This window comes from Anser cygnoides, chromosome W (assembly GCF_040182565.1).
Source record: "Anser cygnoides isolate HZ-2024a breed goose chromosome W, Taihu_goose_T2T_genome, whole genome shotgun sequence".
Lineage (NCBI taxonomy): Eukaryota > Metazoa > Chordata > Aves > Anseriformes > Anatidae > Anser > Anser cygnoides.
The window spans coordinates 3,576,435-3,596,291 of NC_089911.1; the positions used below are offsets into that span (position 1 = coordinate 3,576,435).

The 19,857-nt window shown below is 72.7% G+C and overlaps 1 protein-coding gene across 1 annotated transcript; it reads left to right on the forward strand.

The window, feature by feature from the left end:
* Positions 1-203: 203 nt before the first annotated feature.
* LOC125181675 (spectrin beta chain, non-erythrocytic 2-like) lies at positions 204-19,623 on the forward strand. The gene is given in 37 exon segments (XM_066987582.1): positions 204-300; positions 2,552-2,704; positions 5,632-5,783; positions 6,741-6,914; positions 7,006-7,097; positions 7,187-7,267; positions 7,401-7,516; positions 7,607-7,719; positions 8,158-8,345; positions 8,449-8,566; positions 8,645-8,803; positions 8,906-9,208; positions 9,283-9,436; positions 9,557-10,427; positions 10,517-10,654; positions 10,740-11,496; positions 11,570-11,772; positions 11,841-11,931; positions 12,007-12,153; positions 12,232-12,495; positions 12,717-12,941; positions 13,032-13,121; positions 13,215-13,469; positions 13,560-13,690; positions 13,815-14,019; positions 14,100-14,474; positions 14,544-14,788; positions 14,880-15,018; positions 15,371-15,455; positions 15,554-15,750; positions 15,843-15,985; positions 16,820-16,895; positions 16,994-17,115; positions 17,117-17,203; positions 18,743-18,916; positions 19,029-19,071; positions 19,165-19,623. Coding segments are annotated over 36 exon segments (7,092 nt in total). The 5' UTR covers positions 204-300; positions 2,552-2,559; the 3' UTR covers positions 19,399-19,623.
* Positions 19,624-19,857: the final 234 nt, after the last annotated feature.

The window sequence follows — 19,857 nt, forward strand, 5'->3', positions numbered from 1 at the left end:
CGGACGGGTCCATTGGGGGGGGGCTACGGGGGGGGGGGGGCGCTCAGGGGAAGGGGGACACCGGGGGGGGGGGGGGGGGGAGAGAACGGGGCCGCCCCCCCCCTCCTCCCGGTGACCCCCTCCTCCCGGTGCCCCCCCCCCCCCTTCCCGGTGCCCCCCCCCCTTCCCGGTGCCCCCCCCCCCCTCCCGGTGCCCCCCCCCCCCCCGGTGCGGCGTGGCCCCGCCCCCGTCCCGCCCCCCCCCGGGTGCGATGAGCGGCGGCGGCCTCAGCCCCCAGCCGGAGTGCGCGGAGCCGCTCAGGTAGGGCCTGGGGGGGGGGGGGGGGGAGGCAAAGGCCCCGGACCCCCCCCCCCGACCCCCCCCTTTTACCCCCCCGGCCCCCCCCCCGGCCCTGCGGCATCCCCGGTGTCCCCCCCCCCCCCCGCTGCCCCCCCCCGGCCCCGGCACTGCGGCAGCGGCTCCGCAGCGGCCCCGGCCCCGCTTTGTCCCGGGGCCCTGTGCCCCCCCCCCCGTCGCCCCCCCCGATTTAAGCCCCCCCCTCCCCCCTTAAACCTCCCCCTTTAACCTCCCTTAGCCCCCCCCCACAACCTCCCCCTTAAACCCCCTCCCTTTGAGCCCTCCCTTTAACCCCCATCCCCTTAACCCCCCCTTTAGCCCCCCCTTTGGCCCCCCCATCCCATTAACCCCCCCTTTGGCCCCCCCATCCCATTAACCCCCCCCTTTGACCCCCTTCCCTTCACCCCCCCTTTCGCCCCCCCCTTTTAACCCCCCTTTAAAGCCCCTCTCCCCTTACCCCCCCCTTAACTCTCCCTTTAGCCCCCCATCCCCTTAACCCCCCCTTAAACCCCCCTAAAGCCCCCCCCTTAACCCCCTTCCCTTCCCCCCCCTTTTTACCCCCCCATCCCCTTTACCCCCCCTTAACCCCCCCCTTTACCCCCCAAACTCCCCCCCCCTTTACCCCCCCCAAACTCCCCCCCCTTTTTACCCCCCCATCCCCTTTACCCCCCCCTCTTTACCCCCCCAAACTCCCCCCCCCCTTTTTACCCCCCCATCCCCTTTAACCCCCCCTTAACCCCCCCAAACTCCCCCCCCCCTTTTTACCCCCCCCACCCCTTTTACCCCCCCTTAACCCCCCCCTTTACCCCCCCAAACTCCCCCCCCCTTTTTACCCCCCCATCCCCTTCCCCCCCCTTTTTACCCCCCCATCCCCTTTACCCCCCCTTAACCCCCCCCTTTACCCCCCCCTCCCCCCCCTTTTTACCCCCCCATCCCCTTTACCCCCCCCCCTTTACCCCCCCAAACTCCCCCCCCCTTTTTACCCCCCCATCCCCTTCCCCCCCCTTTTTACCCCCCCATCCCCTTTACCCCCCCTTAACCCCCCCCCTTTACCCCCCCCTTCCCCCCCCTTTTTACCCCCCCATCCCCTTTACCCCCCCCCTTTACCCCCCCAAACTCCCCCCCCCCACTTTTTACCCCCCCCCTTTCCCCCCCCCCATTCCCACTCGTGCCCGGCCCCCCCCGTGCCCCCCCCCCACGCGTGCCCAGCCCCCGATTCCCCGCCTGCCGCCGCGGGGGGGGGCCGGGGGGGGCCTGCCATTTATCCCGGCGCTAAGAGCATTAGCGCCCGGCGCAGCCGGACAGGCGGCGGCAGGAGGGTAACGGGGGGGGGGGGGGGCGGCTGGGACCCCCGGCTGGGGGGGGGGGAGGTGGGACAGGACCCCCCCAGCGTGGGGACGGGACCCCCCCCCAAAGGACAGGGCCCCCCAGGAAAGGGATGGGACCCCCACGGACCCCCCACCCCGCTATGGGGACAGGGACCCCGGTGCGGGGATGGATTCCCCCCCCCCCCCAGCATGGTTTTGGGGACCCCCACGTGGGGTTGGGGACCCCCCCCCCCCCAGCGCAGGACCGGGACCCCCCCATGGGGCCGGGACCCCCGGGATGCTGCTGGGGCCTTTTTGGGGCACCCCCATCCCTTTCCCGGGGGGGTTCCCTCAGGTCTGGGGGGGTCCCTTGGGTCTGGGGGGGGGGTTCCCTTGGGTTTAGAGTGATCCCCCCGGGTTTCTGGGGGTCCCCCCCCCGGGTTCTGGGGGTCCCCCCCTGGGTTCTGGGGGTCCCCCCCCGGGTTCTGGGATCCCCCTTGGGTTTTGGGATCCCCCTTGGGTTTTGGGGGTCCCCCCTGGGTTTTGGGGGTGTCCCCCCCTCTTGGGTTTTAGCCCCCCCCGGGTTTTGGGGGTCCCCCCCCTTGGGTTTTGGGATCCCCCTTGGGTTTTGGGATCCCCCTTGGGTTTTAGGGCTCCCCCCTAGTTTTGGGGGTGTCCCCCCCCCCTGGGTTTTAGGGTCCCCCCCCTGGGTTTTAGCGTCCCCCCCTGGGTTTTGGGGGTCCCCCCCCTTGGGTTTTGGGGGTCCTCCCCCCTTGGGTTTTGGGATCCCCCTTGGGTTTTAGCCCCCCCCCCCCCGCGTTTTGGGGGTTTCCCCTTGGTTTTTGGGGTTACCTGGGGGGGGGGGGGTGTCACGGTGCGCGCCCCCCCCCTCACGGCGGTGCCCGCAGGCGCGGCCATGCTGTCCCCGACGGACTACGACAGCCTGGAGATCCAGCAGCAGTACAGCGACGTCAACAACCGCTGGGACGACGGCGACGACTGGGAGCATGAGGGCAGCTCCGCGCGCCGCTTCGAGCGCTCCCGCATCAAGGCCCTGGCCGGTACGGGGGGCCGGGGGGGGGCGGGGGGGGTGTGCGTGCGCGCACACGCGTGTGAGCGGGCAGCCGTGCGCACCGCCGCGCGCCTACGTGTGGACGCGGGCACGGCGCGGTGCACGGAAAGGAGCGCGGGTGGACGCGCGTGCAAAGGGACGCGTGTGCACGCCGGCGCGGCCGCTTGCACGCGCGTGTGTGCCGTTTGCACGCGTGCACGCGCCGGGATGCGCGCAATGTGTGCGCGGAGGGGGGCGCGTGTGGGTAGGCGTGCACGCGGGGTCGTAGGGATAGGTGTGCAAACACTCCTGTGCGCGTGCGGAGAGGTGCGCGTGCGCACAGGCTCAGGAGCGTGTGGATACATTCGTGCACGCGCACGAGTCTATCCACGCGTCCACAAGTCTGCACGTGCACGCAGATTCGTGCACACGCACGCAGACTCGTGCACGTGTGGATAGACTCGTGCACGTGCACGCAGATTCGTGCACACGCACGCAGACTTGTGCACGTGTGGATAGACTCGTGAACGCAGATCCGTGCACACGCACGCAGACTTGTGCACGTGTGGATAGACTCGTGAACGCAGATCCGTGCACACGCACGCAGACATGTGAACGTGTGGATGGAGTCGTGCACGTGCACGCAGATCCTTGCACACGCACGCAGACTCGTGCACGTGTGGATAGACTCGTGCACGTGCACACAGATCCGTGCACACGCACACAGACTCGTGAACGTGTGGATGGAGTCGTGCACGTGCACACAGATCCGTGCACACGCACGCAGACTCGTGCACATGTGGATAGACTCGTGCACGTGCACGCAGATCCGTGCACACGCACGCAGACTCGCGAGTGTGCAGAGAGATGCGTGTGAGGACAGACGTGCAAACGGACTTGTGCGTGCGTGACAAGTGCACGCGCACGGCCTCGTGCACGTGTGGGTGGGTGTGCACGTGCACAGCCTCGTGAGTGTGCAGACAGATGCGTACATGCACACACACTCGTGCCCACGCAGGTAGGCGTGCACGTAGACCTGTGCGCGTGCAGGTAGACGTGTGTGCGCACCCCGACACGTGCGCGTGCGGGTAGACGTGCGCACAGACTCGTGAGTGCGCCAAGAGGCGCGAGTGTGCGTAGATGTGCGCTCACACGCTTGCACGCGTAACAAACGGACCCGCGGGTGCGCAGACAGACGTGCGTGCGCACACACGCGTGCGAACGGCCGTGCACAGGGCCCTGCACACGCGCGCACGCGGCCGCGTACACACGCAGGTGCACGCGCACACCTACGCACGGGCACGCGTGCCCGCTCGCGTGCAACCGAGCTCGCAGCTGCACCAACCTGCACCCCCCCCGTGTCCCCGTGCCCCCCCCCCGTGTCCCCGTGCACACTCACGTCCCCGTGCCCCCCCCCCCGTGTCCCCGTGCACACTCACGTCCTCGTGCCCGCGCACGCCCGCCGTGGCCCCGCCGCCGCCGCCCGACCGGTTCTGGGCCGAGCCCGGCGCCGCCCGGCCCCGCGCTGCTGCCGCCGCTGCCCCCCCCTCCCCAGGGTGTCCTCCCCCCCCCCCCCCCCCACCCCGTTTATCGCCCCCCCCCCCACCCCGAGCCCCCCGCCATGGCCGCGCGCCCCCCCGGCAGCCCCCCGCTGTCCCCCGCCGCCTTCGCCAGCCCGGCCCCGCACGGCGGCGTCCTGGAGGGGCGCTTCAAGCAGCTGCAAGGTGAGACCGGGGGGGGGACACGACGGGGCCCCCCCACCTCCCCAGAACCCCCCCCCACCTCCCCAGGACCCCCCCCCTGCCCACCTCCCCAGGACCCCCCCCCCCTCCCCAGAACCCCCCCCCCCCCCCACCTCCCCAGGACCCCCCCCCACCTCCCCAGGACCCCCCCCCAACCTTCTACCCAACCCCCCCCCCCCATAAGTCCCTGCAGGACCCCGCACCTCCCCGATCCCCCCCCCCCCCATTCCCCTCTGTGCCCCCCCCGCCCCACTTCACGCCCCCCCCCCCCCGGCCCTATAGGGTCAATTCTGCGGCCCCCGGAGACTGAAAATCACCCTGCCCCCCCCCCCGCCCCTAAGACCCCCCCCTTATTCCCGTCCCCCCCCTACACCTCACCTGTGCCCCCCCCCCACCTCTCCCCAACACCCTTCAGGCGCCTGGGGGGGGCTTCCCCGAACCCGCCCCCCCCCCGTGCCCCCCCCCCAGTCCCTGTGGGCCCTTCGGGTTCCCACGGGCGGCCCCGAAACCGCCTCTCCCCCCCCCCCCCCCGCCGCCCCCGGACCCCGAAACCGGCACACCCAGCCCGTGGGGTGACGCTCCCCGCCCCCGGGCGCGCGGCTCTCCCGCGGCGCTTTTTTTTTTTTGGGGGGGGGGACAAGCATTTTTTTTCGGGGGGGCCACACATTTTTGGGCGGGGGGGGGGGCACACGCGTGTGCGCCGTGCTCACGCTCGCGTGCCCGTGCTTGTGCGAGCCGGCTTGCGAGCGCCCAGCGCTTGCAGCCCCCCCCCCCCAAATCCACCCCTAACGGCCCCAAAGCCCCCCCCTGTGGCCCCCAAACCCGCCCCCGCCCCCCAAATCTCCCCCCCCGTGGCCCCCAAGCCCCCCCACGGCCCGGCCCCAAATCCTCTTACTGCTAATCCGGGGCCGGTGCCGGGCACGGCCGTCGCGGGGAGCCGAGCGCCCTCCTTGGGGGGGGGGGTCCCCATGGAACTGAGGGGGGGGGGAGATCTTGGGGGGGGGTGGGTCAGAGCTGCCCCCCCGGGGGGCTCAGTTTAGGGTTCGGATTAGGGTTAGGGTCCCCGGGTGCTCTCCCGGCGTGATGCTGCGCTGTTTGCCCCCCCCCCCCCCATGGCGGGGGTCCTGCTGTGCCCCCTCCCCCCCTCAATTTCTGCCTGGGGGGGGGGTCTCACGGCGGTGTCGCCCCCCCCCAGACGAGCGGGAGGCGGTGCAGAAGAAAACCTTCACCAAGTGGGTGAACTCGCACCTGGCGCGCGGCACCTGCCGCCTCGGGGACCTCTACAGCGACCTGCGGGACGGCCGCATGCTGCTGCGCCTGCTCGAGGTGCTCTCGGGGGAGCAGCTGGTGAGTGGGGGGGGGTGTGGGGTGTGTGGGGGGGGGCACGGCCGGGCAGCCCCCTCCCCAAAGCCCCTGGGACCCCCGGGGCCCTCTCCTCCCGGTGTCCCCGTCCCCACGGTGTCCCCGTTCCCTATGGGTGTCCCCGTCCCCTTCATGTCCCCGTTCCCTTCGTCCCCCCGGTGTCCCCGTCCCTGTCCCCCCGGTGTCCCCATCCCTGTCCCCACGGTGTCCCCATCCCCTTCGTGTCCCCATCTCCATCTCCCTTCATGTCCCCGTCCCCTTCATGTCCCCGTTCCCTTCGTCCCCTCGGTGTCCCCATCCCAGTCTCCACGGTGTCCCCGTCCCCTTCGTGTCCCCGTCCCTGTCCCCCCGGTGTCCCCGTCCCCCCGGTGTCCCCATCCCTGTCCCCACGGTGTCCCCGTCCCCTTCATGTCCCCGTCCCCACAGTGTCCCCATCCCCGTCCCCACGGTGTCCCCATCCCCTTCGTGTCCCCGTCCCCATCCCCTTCGTGTCTCCGTCCCAGTCTCCACGGTGTCCCTGTCCCCTTCGTGTCCCTGTCCCCTTCGTGTCCCTGTCCCCTTCGTGTCCCCGTCCCCATCTCCCCGGTGTCCCTGTCCCCCTGGTGTCCCCGTCCCAGTCTCCATGGTGTCCCTGTCCCCTTCGTGTCCCCGTCCCCATCTCCCCGGTGTCCCCGTCCCCATCTCCCCGGTGTCCCTGTCCCCACGGTGTCCCCGTCCCAGTCCCCATAATGTCCCCACGGCGTCCCCGCCCCCTCTCCCCTCCGTGTCCCCTTCCCCATCCCCTGGGCGTCCCCAGCCCCTTTTCCACGGTGCCTTCCCCACGACCCCGTTAACGCGGTGCCCCCATCCCCGGCCCTCCCTTTCTATCCCCGGACCCCCCCCCCCCCCCAAATTAATCACGCCCCCAAATTAATCACGCCCCCCCCCCCGCCCCGCGGCCAGCCCAAGCCCACCAAGGGCCGGATGCGGATCCACTGCCTGGAGAACGTGGACAAGGCGCTGCAGTTCCTCAAGGAGCAGCGCGTGCACCTGGAGAACGTCGGCTCGCACGACATCGTGGACGGCAACCACCGCCTGACGCTCGGCCTCGTCTGGACCATCATCCTGCGCTTCCAGGTCATTCTGCCCGTCCCGGGGGGTCCCGGTGCCCGGCCCAGGGGTCCCGGGGTGGGCAGGGGTCTCCTCACCGCGCCGTGCGCCCCCCCAGATTCAGGACATCAGCGTGGAGACAGAGGACAACAAGGAGAAGAAGTCGGCCAAGGACGCGCTGCTGCTCTGGTGCCAGATGAAGACGGCGGGGTGAGTGCCTGGGGGGGGTCCTGGGGGCGTCTCGAGGGTCCCGGGGGGGTCCTGGGGGGGGGTCCTGGGCTGAGTCCTCACCCTGGCAGGTACCAGAACGTGAACGTGCACAACTTCACCACGAGCTGGCGGGACGGGCTGGCCTTCAATGCCATCATCCACAAGCACAGGTGGGGCGCGCGAGGACGTCCCCGCGGGGCGGGGGACGCGGGGCAGGGATTTGGGGCGGGGGACGCGGGGCAGGGATTCGGGGCGGGGGACGCGGGGCGGGGGACGCGGGTCCGAGGCTGTGCCGCTGCCCAGGCCGGACCTGGTGGACATGGAGGTGCTGCGGCGCTGCAACGCGCACTACAACCTGCAGAGCGCCTTCAACCTGGCCGAGCGCGAGCTGGGCCTCACCAAGCTGCTGGACCCCGAAGGTGAGCGCGGGGTCCCGCGGGGGGGGTCCCGGGGGGGTCCCGGGGGGCTGTGGGGTTGTGGGGCCGCCCCACTCACCCCCTGGCCCCCAGACGTCAACGTGGACCAGCCGGACGAGAAGTCCATCATCACCTACGTGGCCACCTTCTACCACTACTTCTCCAAGATGAAGGCGCTGGCGGTGGAGGGGAAGCGCATCGGGAAGGTGCCCGGACGGACGGACAGACGGACAGGGGGGTGGACAGACGGACGGACAGACGGACGGAGGGGCGGACAGGGGGGCGAGCGGGCGGACAGACGGCGGGGGGCAGGCGGACGGACGGAGGGAAGGGGAGGGAGGAGGCGGACGGCCGGGGGGACGAGGAGGCAGAGCGATGGAGAAACGAGCGGGCGGACGGACAAGGGGGGGGGGTGGACGGACGGACAGACGGACAAGGGGTGGACGGACGGACGGACAAGGGGGGAGGGAGGACGCTCGAGAGGAGCAGCTCGAGGAAGGGGGGGCGGGCGACGGGCGGGCAGACGGACAGCTGGACGGGGAAGGCGAGGCGGGGCGGCTCGGCCAGATGGCCGCCGGGATGAGCGGAGAGGCAGCAGATGGGCGGGCGGACGGACGGACAGACGGACGGACGGCCGCCCGCAGGTGCTGGACGCGGCGCTGGAGGCGGAGCAGCTGGTGGAGAAGTACGAGACGCTGGCGGGCGAGCTGCTGGGCTGGATCGAGCGGACCATCCTCACCCTCAACGACCGGCAGCTGGCCAACGCGCTGCCCGGCGTGCAGAACCAGCTGCAGGCCTTCAACACCTACCGCACGGTGGAGAAGCCCCCCAAGTGAGCCCCCCCCCCCCAGCCCCCGGTGGGATCCGCCCCCCCCCCAGCCCCAGCAGGGCCGCAGACCCCCCCCGGGGGCTCAGCGCCGCCTCCGCGCCCCCAGGTTCATGGAGAAGGGCAACCTGGAGGTGCTGCTCTTCACCATCCAGAGCCGCATGCGCGCCAACAACCAGAAGGTGTTCGTGCCGCGCGAGGGGAAGCTCATCTCCGACATCAACAAGGTTTGGCGAGGAGGGGGGCGGCGCCGCGGACGTGCCGGGAGCCGACCCCCACCCCCGTCCCGGTGCCCGTCCCCGCAGGCCTGGGAGCGGCTGGAGAAAGCGGAGCACGAGCGGGAGCTGGCGCTGCGCACCGAGCTGATCCGGCAGGAGAAGCTGGAGCAGCTGGCGGCTCGCTTCGACCGCAAGGCGGCCATGCGGGAGACGTGGCTGAGCGAGAACCAGCGCCTCGTCTCCCAGGTGCCGCCGCCGCCGCCCCTTCCCGTCCGCCGCCCCTCGCCGCGTCCGGCGGCGTCCCCGCGCCCGTCCTCACCCCTCTCCGTCCCCTCCTTACCCCCCCAGGACAACTTCGGGAGCGACATGTCGGCCGTGGAGGCGGCGGTGCGCAAGCACGAGGCCATCGAGACCGACATCGTGGCCTACAGCGAGCGGGTGCAGGCGGTGAGCGCGGTGGCGGCCGAGCTGGAGGCCGAGCGCTACCACGACGTCCGCCGCGTCCTGGCCCGCCGCGACAACGTGGCGCGGCTCTGGGACTTCCTGCGGCAGCTGGTGGCCGCCCGCCGCGAGCGGCTGCTGCTGCACCTCGAGCTGCAGAAGATGCTGCAGGACCTGGCGCACCTGGCGGGGTGGATGGAGGAGATGAAGGTAGCGGGCGGGTGCGCAGGGGGGGGCCCCCCCCACCCCCCGATGCCGTTTTTTTTACTCCCGCCCCCCCGCAGGGCCGGCTGCAGTCGCAGGATTTCGGGAAGCACCTGCACGGGGTGGACGACCTGCTGCAGATCCACGCGCTGGTGGAGGCCGACATCGCGGCGCAGGCGGAGCGGGTGCGGGCGGTGAGCGCCGCGGCCCAGCGCTTCGCCCTGCCCGGAGAGGGTGAGTGCGGCCCGGGGTGGCGGGGGGAGGCCAGGGCACCCCCCCCGAGACCCCCGAGCCCGGCCTGGTGGCCGCAGCCGGAGCCGCAGAGGCGCAGGGAGCTGACGGAGCTGCCCGCAGGCTACAAGCCCTGCGAGCCGGAGGTGGTGCGGGAGCGCGTGGCCACGCTGGAGCTGCGGTACCGGGAGCTGGTGGAGCTGGCGGGGCAGCGGCGGGCCAAGCTGGAGGAGTCGCGGCGCTTCTGGAAGTTCTTCTGGGACACGGGGGAGGAGGAGGCCTGGATGCGGGAGCAGGAGCGGCTCCTCTCCTCCGAGGATGTGGGCAGGGACCTGACCAGCTCCCTGCGCCTGCTGAGCCAGCACGCGGCCTTCCGCGACGAGCTGAGCGGGCGCGCGGGGCCGCTGCAGCAGGCGCTGGCGCGGGGCCGCGGGCTGGCGGGCGAGGGGCACCCGCGGGCGCGCGAGGTGGGCGAGCGCGTGCGGGAGGTGGAGGGGCGCTGGCGGGCGCTGGGCGAGCTGGCGGACGAGCGCGAGCGGCGCCTGCGGGACGCCGCCGGCCTCTTCCAGTTCCAGGCGGAGGCGGCCGACGTGGAGGCCTGGCTGGAGGACGCCCTGCGCCTGGCCTCCAGCCCCGAGCTGGGCCACGACGAGTACTCCACGCGCAGCCTGGCCCGGCAGCACCGCGAGGTGCAGGAGGAGGTGCGCAGCCACCGCCCCGCCATCGCCGCCCTCCACGAGCAAGCCGGAGCCCTGCCGCCCGCCTTCGCCGGCGCTCCCGGTGTGGCCGGGCGGCTGCCGGCGCTGGAGCGGCGCTACCAGGAGCTGGCGGCGCAGACGGAGCGCCGGCGGCAGGAGCTGCAGGACGCCCTCAGCCTCTACACCATGCGCAGCGAGGCGGACGCCTGCGGGCTCTGGGTGGGCGAGAAGGAGCAGTGGCTGCAAGCCCTGCTCGTCCCCGACAAGCTGGAGGACCTGGAGGTGGTGCAGCAACGGTGAGCGCGGCCTCCGCCCCGCCGGGGCCTCCCCCCTGCCCGCCCCCGGAGGCCGCCCGGGTCCTCACCTCGTCCGTCGCCGCCCGCAGGTTCGAGACGCTGGAGCCGGAGATGAACAACCTGGCGTCCCGCGTCGCCGCCGTCAACCGCATCGCCGACCAGCTGCTGGCCACCGACCAGCGCAACCAGGAGAGCATCCGGGCCACCCGCGAGCAGCTCAACGCCAGGTGGGGGCGGCCGGGGGGGGGCGGCCCGGGACGCTGTGGGGGCTGCAGGAGGGCTCGGCCATCCCCTGACCCCGCTGCCGCGCAGGTGGGAGCGGTTCCGCGCGCTGGCCGACCAGAAGAAGGAGGCGCTGACCTCGGCGCTGAACATCCAGAACTACCACCTGGAGTGCAACGAGACCACGTCGTGGATGCGGGAGAAGACGAAGGTGATCGAGTCGACGCAAGGGCTGGGCAACGACCTGGCCGGCGTGATGGCCCTGCAGCGCAAGCTCTCGGGCATGGAGCGCGACCTGGAGGCCATCGAGGGCAAGGTGCGGGACCTGCGGGCCGAGGCGGAGAAGCTGGCGGCCGAGCACCCGGAGCAAGCGCCCGCCATCCTGGAGCGGCTGGCGGCCATCGAGGCGGTGTGGGACGAGCTGTGCCGCTGCCTGCGGCGGCGCGAGGAGTCGCTGGGGGAGGCCAGCAAGCTGCAGGGCTTCCTGCGGGACCTGGCCGCCTTCCAGGCCTGGCTGTCCCGCACCCAGACGGCCGTGGCCTCCGAGGACGTGCCGGCCACCCTGGCCGAGGCCGAGCGGCTGCTGAGCCAGCACGAGAGCATCCGCAAGGAGATCGCCCACTACGGCGACGACTACCGCAGCACGCGGGCGGTGGGCCGGGAGGTGACGCGGGGGCAGACGGACGCGCAGCACGTCTTCCTGCACCAGCGCCTGGAGGCCCTGGACACGGGCTGGGAGGAGCTGGGGCGGATGTGGGAGAACCGCCACCACCTCCTCTCCCAAGCCTTCGCCTTCCAGCTCTTCCTCCGCGACTCCAAGCAGGTCGAGGGCGTCCTCAGCACCCAGGTGAGCAGCCGGGGAGGCGGCAGCGGCGGCGGCGGCACCGGGGCACGGCGGTGACGCCCCGCGTTGCGCGCAGGAGTACGCCCTGTCGCACAGCGAGATGCCCAGCACGCTGCAGGGCGCTGAGGCCTCCGTCAAGAAGCACGAGGACTTCATGGCCACCATGGAGGCCAGCGGCGAGCGCGTGCAGGGGCTGGTGGCCGCCGGCCGCAAGCTGGTGGCCGAGGGCAGCCTGCACGCCGACAAGGTGCAGGAGACGGTGGACTCGGTGGAGAGCAGGTGAGGGACCCCGCGGCCCGGCGCTGGGTGCTGGGCGCCCCCCGGTCCTCACCCCGGCCCTGCTGCAGGCACAAGAGGAACCGGGAGGCGGCCCAGGAGCTGCTGGGGCGGCTGCGGGACAACTGGGAGCTGCAGCGGTTCCTGCAGGACGGGCAGGAGGTGAGCACGGGATGGGGCGGGACAGGATGAGCGGGGCACGGTGTCACGGTCCCGACCCCGCTCCTCCCCTGGCAGCTCACGCTCTGGATCGACGAGAAGATGCTGACGGCCCAGGACGTGTCCTACGACGAAGCCCGCAACCTGCACACCAAGTGGCAGAAGCACCAGGCCTTCGCCGCCGAGCTGGCCTCCAACAAGGGTTGGCTGGACAAGATGGGCAAGGTTGGGACCGGGACGAAGCCGGGGAGGGGGCCGGGCTGCCCTCCGCCGCCTCCCCGCTGACCCCAGCGTCCGTCCCAGGAGGGCCAGCAGCTGGCGGCGGCGAAGCCAGAGCTGGGGGCGGTGGTGACGGAGAAGCTGGCGGCGCTGCGGGGGCTGTGGGACGAGCTGGAGTCGACGACGCGGACGAAGGCGCGGCGCCTCTTCGACGCCAACCGCGCCGAGCTGTGCGCCCAGTCCTGCGCGGCGCTGCGGGGCTGGCTGGCGGGCGTGCGCGCCCAGCTGCGCTCCGACGACTACGGCAAGGACCTGACCAGCGTCAACATCCTGCTCAACAAGCAGCAGGTCGGCGCGGGGAGACGGGGAGGAGGGAAGCGGGGAAACGGGGCGCGGGGAGACGGGGGGCGCGAGATCGCCGCAGGGACGCGGGGCGCGGGGTTTTGGGCGCACGGGGTCGGACGCACAAGGGGCAGGGGTACGGGCAGGGGCGCGCAGACCTGGGCAGCCGAAAGAAGGGGGGCAAAGCTGATGGGGTGCCCCGGGGCACTGCCGCTCACCCCGTGCAGATGCTGGAGAAGCAGACGGCCGTGCGGGAGAAGGAGGTGGAGGCGATCCGGGCGCAGGCGCAGGCCCTCAGCCGCGAGGACGCCAGCGCGGCCGAGGTGCAGGGGCAGGTGCGCGCCGTGGAGGAGCAGTTCCTGGGGCTGCGGGAGCCGCTCCGCGAGCGCCGCCGCAAGCTGCTGGCCTCCAAGGAGGAGCACCAGTTCAACCGCGACCTGGAGGACGAGATCGTGAGTGGCCGGAGCAGGGGGGGGAGCCCCGCAGCCCCCCGGGGGGGTCCCGCCGTCGCCGCCGTCGCCCTGACCCCTCTGTCCCCGCAGCTGTGGGTGAAGGAGCGCAGACCCCTGGCCGTCTCCACCGACCACGGCAAGGACCTGCCCTCGGTCCAGCTGCTCATCAAGAAGAACCAGGTGGGGTCGGGGGGGCCGGGAGCCGCTGCGCTGCGGGAGGGGGTCCGGCCACGGCAGGACACCCAGGCTCGCGTCGCCTTCCGCCTCCTGCAGACGCTGCAGAAGGAGCTGCAGGGCCACGAGCCGCGAGTGGAGGAGCTGCTGGGGCGGCGCGGGGGGCTGGCGCGCCCGGCCGAGCGGGTGCGGGAGCTGCGGGAGGCCTGGCAGGAGCTGCGGCTGCAGGCGGAGCTGCGGCACCAGCGCCTGGAGCGCGCCCACGCCGCCCAGCAGTTCTACTGCGACGCCGCCGAGGCCGAGGCCTGGATGGGCGAGCAGGAGCTGCACATGATGTCCCAGGAGAAGGCCAAGGTACGGCCCCCGGGGGGGGGGGTCGGGGGGGTCCCGTATCCCCCAGTGCCCCCCCTCCGGACCCCGTCCTGAGCCGCTGTGCCCTGCCAGGACGAGCTGAGCGCCCAGGCCATGGTGAGCAAGCACCTGGTGCTGGAGCAGGCGCTGCGGGACTACGCGCACACCGTGCACCAGCTCTCCGTGCAGAGCCGCGACATGGTGGCCGCCGGGCACCCCGAGAGGTGGGCGCCGGCCCCCCCACGTCCCCGCTGCCGCCTCCCTTCCCCTCCCGCCTCACCCCGGGGGGGGGTCGTCCCCCGGCCCCGCGCGCCCCCACCCCTCCCCTGACGCCCGGCGTGCCCGCAGCGAGCGCCTGACGCTGCGCCAGGGCCAGGTGGACAAGCTGTACGCCAGCCTGAAGGACCTGGCGGAGGAGCGGCGGGCCAAGCTGCAGGAGCACCAGCGGCTCTGCCAGCTCAAGCGCGACGTGGATGACCTGGAGCAGTGGATCTCGGAGCGGGAGGTGGTGGCCGCCTCCCACGAGCTGGGCCAGGACTACGAGCACGTCACGGTGCGGCGCGGGGCTGGCGGCGGGGACGCCCCCCGTGGCCCCGACGCGTCCCCGACGCGTGCCCCTGACCTCCCCGGCAGATGCTGCGGGACAAATTCCGGGAGTTCTCGCGGGACACGAGCAGCATCGGGCAGGAGCGCGTGGACGGCGTCAACGGGCTGGCGGACGCGCTGATCGCGGCGGGGCACTCGGAGAACGCCACGGTGGCCGAGTGGAAGGACGGGCTGAACGAGGCGTGGGCCGACCTGCTGGAGCTGATCGACACGCGCTCCCAGATGCTGGCGGCCTCCTACGAGCTGCACCGCTTCTACCACGACGCCCGCGAGACCCTGGCGCAGGTGCAGCACAAGCAGAAGCAGCTGCCGGACGAGGTGGGGCGCGACCTGAACACGGCCGAGGCCATGCAGCGCATGCACACCACCTACGAGCACGACATCCAGGCGCTGAGCGCCCAGGTGAGCCCGCGGCGCGGCGTTTGGCGCGGCGCGGCACGGCGCGGCGCGGCCTCACCTCTTCGCCCGCAGGTCCGTCAGGTGCAGGAGGACGCGGCGCGGCTGGAGAAGGCGTACGCCGGCGAGAAGGCGGCCGACATCCGGCGGCACGAGCGGGCGGTGAGCGAGGCGTGGGCCGAGCTGCGCGGCAGCAGCCAGGGCCGCCGCCGGCTGCTCCTCGACACCGTGGACAAGTTCCGCTTCCTGCGCGCCGTGCGCGACCTGCTGCTCTGGATGGACGGCGTCCGCCTGCAGATCGAGGGCCAGGAGCGCCCGCGGTGAGGGGGGCGGCCGCGGGGGAGGTAGGAGGGGGGAAACGGGGATGCGGCGGCGGTGCTGAGCCCGTCCCCGTCCCCGCGGGTGGCGCAGGGACGTGTCCTCGGCCGACCTGGTCATCAAGAACCACCAGAGCATCAAGGCGGAGGTGGAGGCGCGGGCCGACAGCTTCGATGCGTGCGTGGCCATGGGCACCGCGCTGCTGGACAAGGGGCACTACGCGGCCGACAAGGTGCCCCCGGCCCCGCGTCCGCGTCCGTGTCCCCATCCCCGTGTCCTTGCCCCCGTTCTATCCCCTCCCCGTGTCCCCCGTCCCCGTATCCGTGTCCCTGTCCCCCCTCGTTTGCTCTTGTCCCTATTTTGTCCCCATCCCCGTATCCCCATCCCCTCCTGTCCCCATATTTTGTCCCCATCCCCTCCTCTGCTCCTGTCCCCATCCCCTCCTGTCCCCATCCCCTCGTGTATTCCCACCCCCCCGTCCCCGACCCCTTCTCCTTCACCCCCTCCTCACATCCCCACGTCCCCATCTCCCCGTCCCCACGTCCCTGTTTTTATGCCCCCCCACGCTCACCGCTCGCCCCCAGATCTCGGAGAAGCTCTCGCAGCTCCAGGAGCGCCGCAAGGACATCGGGGAGCGCTGGAAGGAGAAGATGGACTGGCTGCAGATCGGTGAGCGCGGCGCGGGGGGCCGGGGCGGGGAGGAGAAGGGGGGGTCCCGGCCCCCCTCCCCAGCGGCCCCACGCTCCCCCCCCCCGGTGTCCCCGCAGTGCTGGAGGTGCTGATGTTCGGGCGGGACGCGGGCATGGCCGAGGCCTGGCTGGCCAGCCAGGAGCCCATCGTGCGCTCGGCCGAGCTGGGCGGCAGCGTGGCCGAGGTGGAGAACCTCATCAAGCGCCACCAGGGCTTCCAGAAGGCGGCCGCCGCCTGGGAGGAGCGCTTCGCCGCGCTCGAGCGCCTCACCACGGTGAGGGGGGGGGGGGAGAGGCCGGGACCCCCCCCTGGGGGGTTAAGGGGTGCTGACACCCCCCCCGTGCGCCCCCCATCCCCGTTTTATAGCTGGAGGAGAAGGAGCGGCGGCGGCGCGAGGAGGAGGAGGCGAGGAAGAGGCGGCCGCCCACGCCCCCGCAGCCTGAGGCCGGGGGGGTCCCCGCGGTGCCCCCGGGGCCCAGAACGGGTTGGGGACGGGGGGAGCCGCAGCGGTGAGGGGGGGGAAGGGGGGGGAAGGGGGGGGTGTCGGGGATTTGGGGGGGGTCACGGGAGGGCGACGCTGCAGGGTGGGGGGTTGGGGGGGGGCTTAATGGGGAGGGGGGATGGGGGTGGGGGGTTGGGGGGGGGCTTAATGGGGAGGGGGGATGGGGGTGGGGGGTTGGGGGGGGGCTTAATGGGGAGGGGGGGATGGGGGTGGGGGGGTTGGGGGGGCTTAATGGGGAGGGGGGATGGGGGTGGGGGGTTGGGGGGGCTTAATGGGGAGGGGGGATGGGGGTGGGGGGTTGGGGGGGGCTTAATGGGGAGGGGGGATGGGGGTGGGGGGTTGGGGGGGCTTAATGGGGAGGGGGGATGGGGGTGGGGGGTTGGGGGGGGGCTTAATGGGGAGGGGGGATGGGGGTGGGGGTTGGGGGGGCTTAATGGGTAGGGGGGGATGGGGGTGGGGGGTTGGGGGGCTTAATGGGGAGGGGGGATGGGGGTGGGGGGTTGGGGGGGCTTAATGGGGAGGGGGGATGGGGGTGGGGGGTTGGGGGGGCTTAATGGGGAGGGGGGATGGGGGTGGGGGTTGGGGGGGCTTAATGGGGAGGGGGTTGTGGGATCTGGGGGGGTTGTGGGATCTGGGGGGGTTGTGGGATTGGGAGGAGGCACCCTGGGGAGCGGGGGGAAATGCAGTGCCCATGGGGTGAGTTTTTTTTGGGGGGTGGGGGGGATACAGAGGGGACACGGGGTCCAGGGGAAGGAGGGGACAGCAGCGGGGTCCTGAGCCATGGGGGGGGTGTTGGAGTGGGGGGTCCCAACCCCCTGCCCACCCCTGTGCCCCCCCCCAGGGCCCTGGCCCTGCAGAGCCGCCTGCCCGAGGCGCCGGCCATGAACGGGATCTGCCCCGACAGCGCCGCTGCCCCGGTAAAGCCCCCCCCCCCCCCAAAAATCATCCAAGCCCCCCCAGATTCACCCCCCCCCCCCCAAAGGACCCACACCCCCTTTCCCCCCCCCCCCCGCAGGTGCCAGCGGGGCCAGCGCTGACCAACGGGGCACGGGAGCGAGGCCCCAGCCCGGGGGTCTCCCCGGGGACGCCCGCGGGGGGCCCGGCCCCCCCCGACCCTGCCCACGCGGCCACGCTGCCCCCCGCGCCCCCCGGCCCCCGAGAGCCTGGAGGGCGGCCTCTGCCGCAAGCACGAGATGGAGGCGCAGGGCAAGAAGGCCCCCAACAGGTGAGGCCCCGCCCCTTTGGGGGGACACGCCCCCGTAAGCCCCGCCCCCTCGGGACACACCCATCCAGGCCCCGCCCCTTGGGGGGACACGCCCCTGTAAGCCCCACCCCCTCGGGACACACCCGTCCAGGGCCCGCCCCTTGGGGGGGACACGCCCCCGTAAGCCCCGCCCCTCGGGACACACCCATCCAGGCCCCGCCCCGCGGGGGGACACGCCCCCGTAAGCCCCGCCCCCTCGGGACACACCCATCCAGGCCCCGCCCATTGGGGGGACACGCCCACGTAAGCCCCGCCCCCTCGGGACACACCCATCCAGGCCCCGCCCCTGGGGGACACACCCATCCAGGCCCCGCCCCATTGGGGAACACGCCCCCGTAAGCCCCGCCCCCTTGGGACACAACCCATCCAGGGCCCCGCCCCTTGGGGGGACACGCCCCCGTAAGCCCCGCCCCCTCGGGACACACCCATCCAGGCCCCGCCCCCCTGCGCACACAAATTACGCCCCAAGTCCCCCCCCACACGCAGCGTCACCCCCCCACGACGTGCCCTGTCCCCCCCGTTAAGCCGCGGCCCCCTCCCTATACACCGTGCCCCCCTCCCTACACACCGTGCCCCCCCTATTACCCCACGCCCCCCAAAATACCCCCCGTGTACCCCAAAACACGCCCCACGTCCCCTAAAATATGCCCCACGTACGTGGTGCCCCCCCCCTCTAAGCCCCGTTCCCACCCCCACTACACCGCGCCCCCCGTTACCCCGCCGTGCCCCCCCCATTACCCCGCCGTGCCCCCCATTACACCACCGTGCCCCCCCATTACACCACCGTGCCCCCTGTTACACCACCGTGCCCCCCCATTACACCGCCGTGCGCCCCCCGTTACACCGCCCTGCCCCCCCGTTACACCGCCATGCCCCCCCGTTACACCGCCGTGCCCCCCGTTACCCCGCCGTGCCCCCCCGTTACACCGCCCTGCCCCCATTACACCACCATGCCCCCCGTTACACCGCCCTGCCCCCCATTACACCACCATGCCCCCCCGTTACACCGCCGCGCCCCCCATTACACCACCGTGCCCCCCCATTACACCTCCCTGCCCCCTGTTACACCACCGTGCCCCCCCATTACACCACCATGCCCCCCGTTACACCGCCGTGCCCCCATTACACCACCGTGCCCCCCGTTACACCGCCGTGCCCCCCGTTACACCGCCGTGCCCCCCATTACACCGCCGTGCCCCCCGTTACACCGCCGTGCCCCCCATTACACCGCCCTGCCCCCCATTACACCACCGTGCCCCCCGTTACACCACCATGCCCCCCGTTACACCGCCGTGCCCCCCATTACACCACCATGCCCCCCGTTACACCGCCGTGCCCCCCATTACACCACCGTGCCCCCCGTTACCCCGCCGTGCCCCCCGTTACACCGCCCTGCCCCCCATTACACCGCCCTGCCCCCCGTTACACCGCCGTGCCCCCCGTTACACCCCCCCCCCCCCAAAATCCCCCCCCCACTACGCCGCCCCCCCCCCCCCCCAGGTCGTGGCAGAGCGTGTACTGCGTGCTGCGGGGGGGCAGCCTCAGCTTCTACAAGGACGCCAAGAGCGCCAGCCACGGGGCCCCCTACCACGGGGAGCCCCCCGCCAGCCTGCGCGGCGCCCACTGCCACCCCGCCCTGGACTACAAGAAGCGCAAGCACGTCTTCAAGCTGGGGTACGGCTGGGGGGGGGGGGGGGGGGGGGGTCCAGAAGGGGTCCTGGGGGCATCCAAGGGGGTCCGGGGGGGGGGTCCCGGACCCCTCTGAGCCCTGTCCCCGTGCCCCCAGGCTGAGCGATGGCAAGGAGTACCTCTTCCAGGCCAAGGATGAGGTGAGATCGGGTACACGGGGGGGGTAAAAAAGGGGGGGGGGCACACGCGTGTGCAGCGGTGCCACCGTGTGTGCCCCCCCCCCCCTCCCGCAGGCGGAGATGAGCACCTGGCTGCGGGTGATCCACGCGGCTGCTGCCCTGGTCCCCGGGGGGCCGCGGGAGGGGGCGGCAGCGGTGGTGCCGGGGGGGGGCAAGGGGATGACGAGGGCCATGAGCATGCCCCCCGCGCAGCCCCCCGCCCCCGAGGGCGCCCCCCCGCTGCGAGCCCGCGAGGGGAAGGAGAAGGAGCGGGAGAAGCGCTTCAGCTTCTTCAAGAAGAACAAGTAGAGACGGGGGGGGGGGGGGCCCCGAAGCGGCCGAGCTGATGGAGGGACGCGGCTGGGGGCAGCACGGGGGGGGGAGCGCGGGACCCCCCCCGCGCCGTCGTGCCTTTCCGTGCCCTGGGGTCCCCGCGTGCCCCCGCGTCCCGGTGATGTCCCCACGCTCACAGGAAGCGGCCGCCCAGCCGGCGGCGTCGCCCCCTACCCCGAATAAAGAAAGAGGCTGCAGAGAGCCGCGGGCACGCGACTGCAACGGGGGACGGGGACGGGGTGGGGACGGGGTGGGGATGGGGACGGGATGGGGACAGGATGAGAACAAGGACGGGGATGGGGACGGGATGGAGACGGGGATAGGAAGGGGGTGGAGATGGGGACAGGGACAGTGATGAGGATGGAATGGGGTTGGGGACAAAGATGGGGACGGGATGGGACATGGACGGGATGGGGACAGGATGAGGTCGAGATG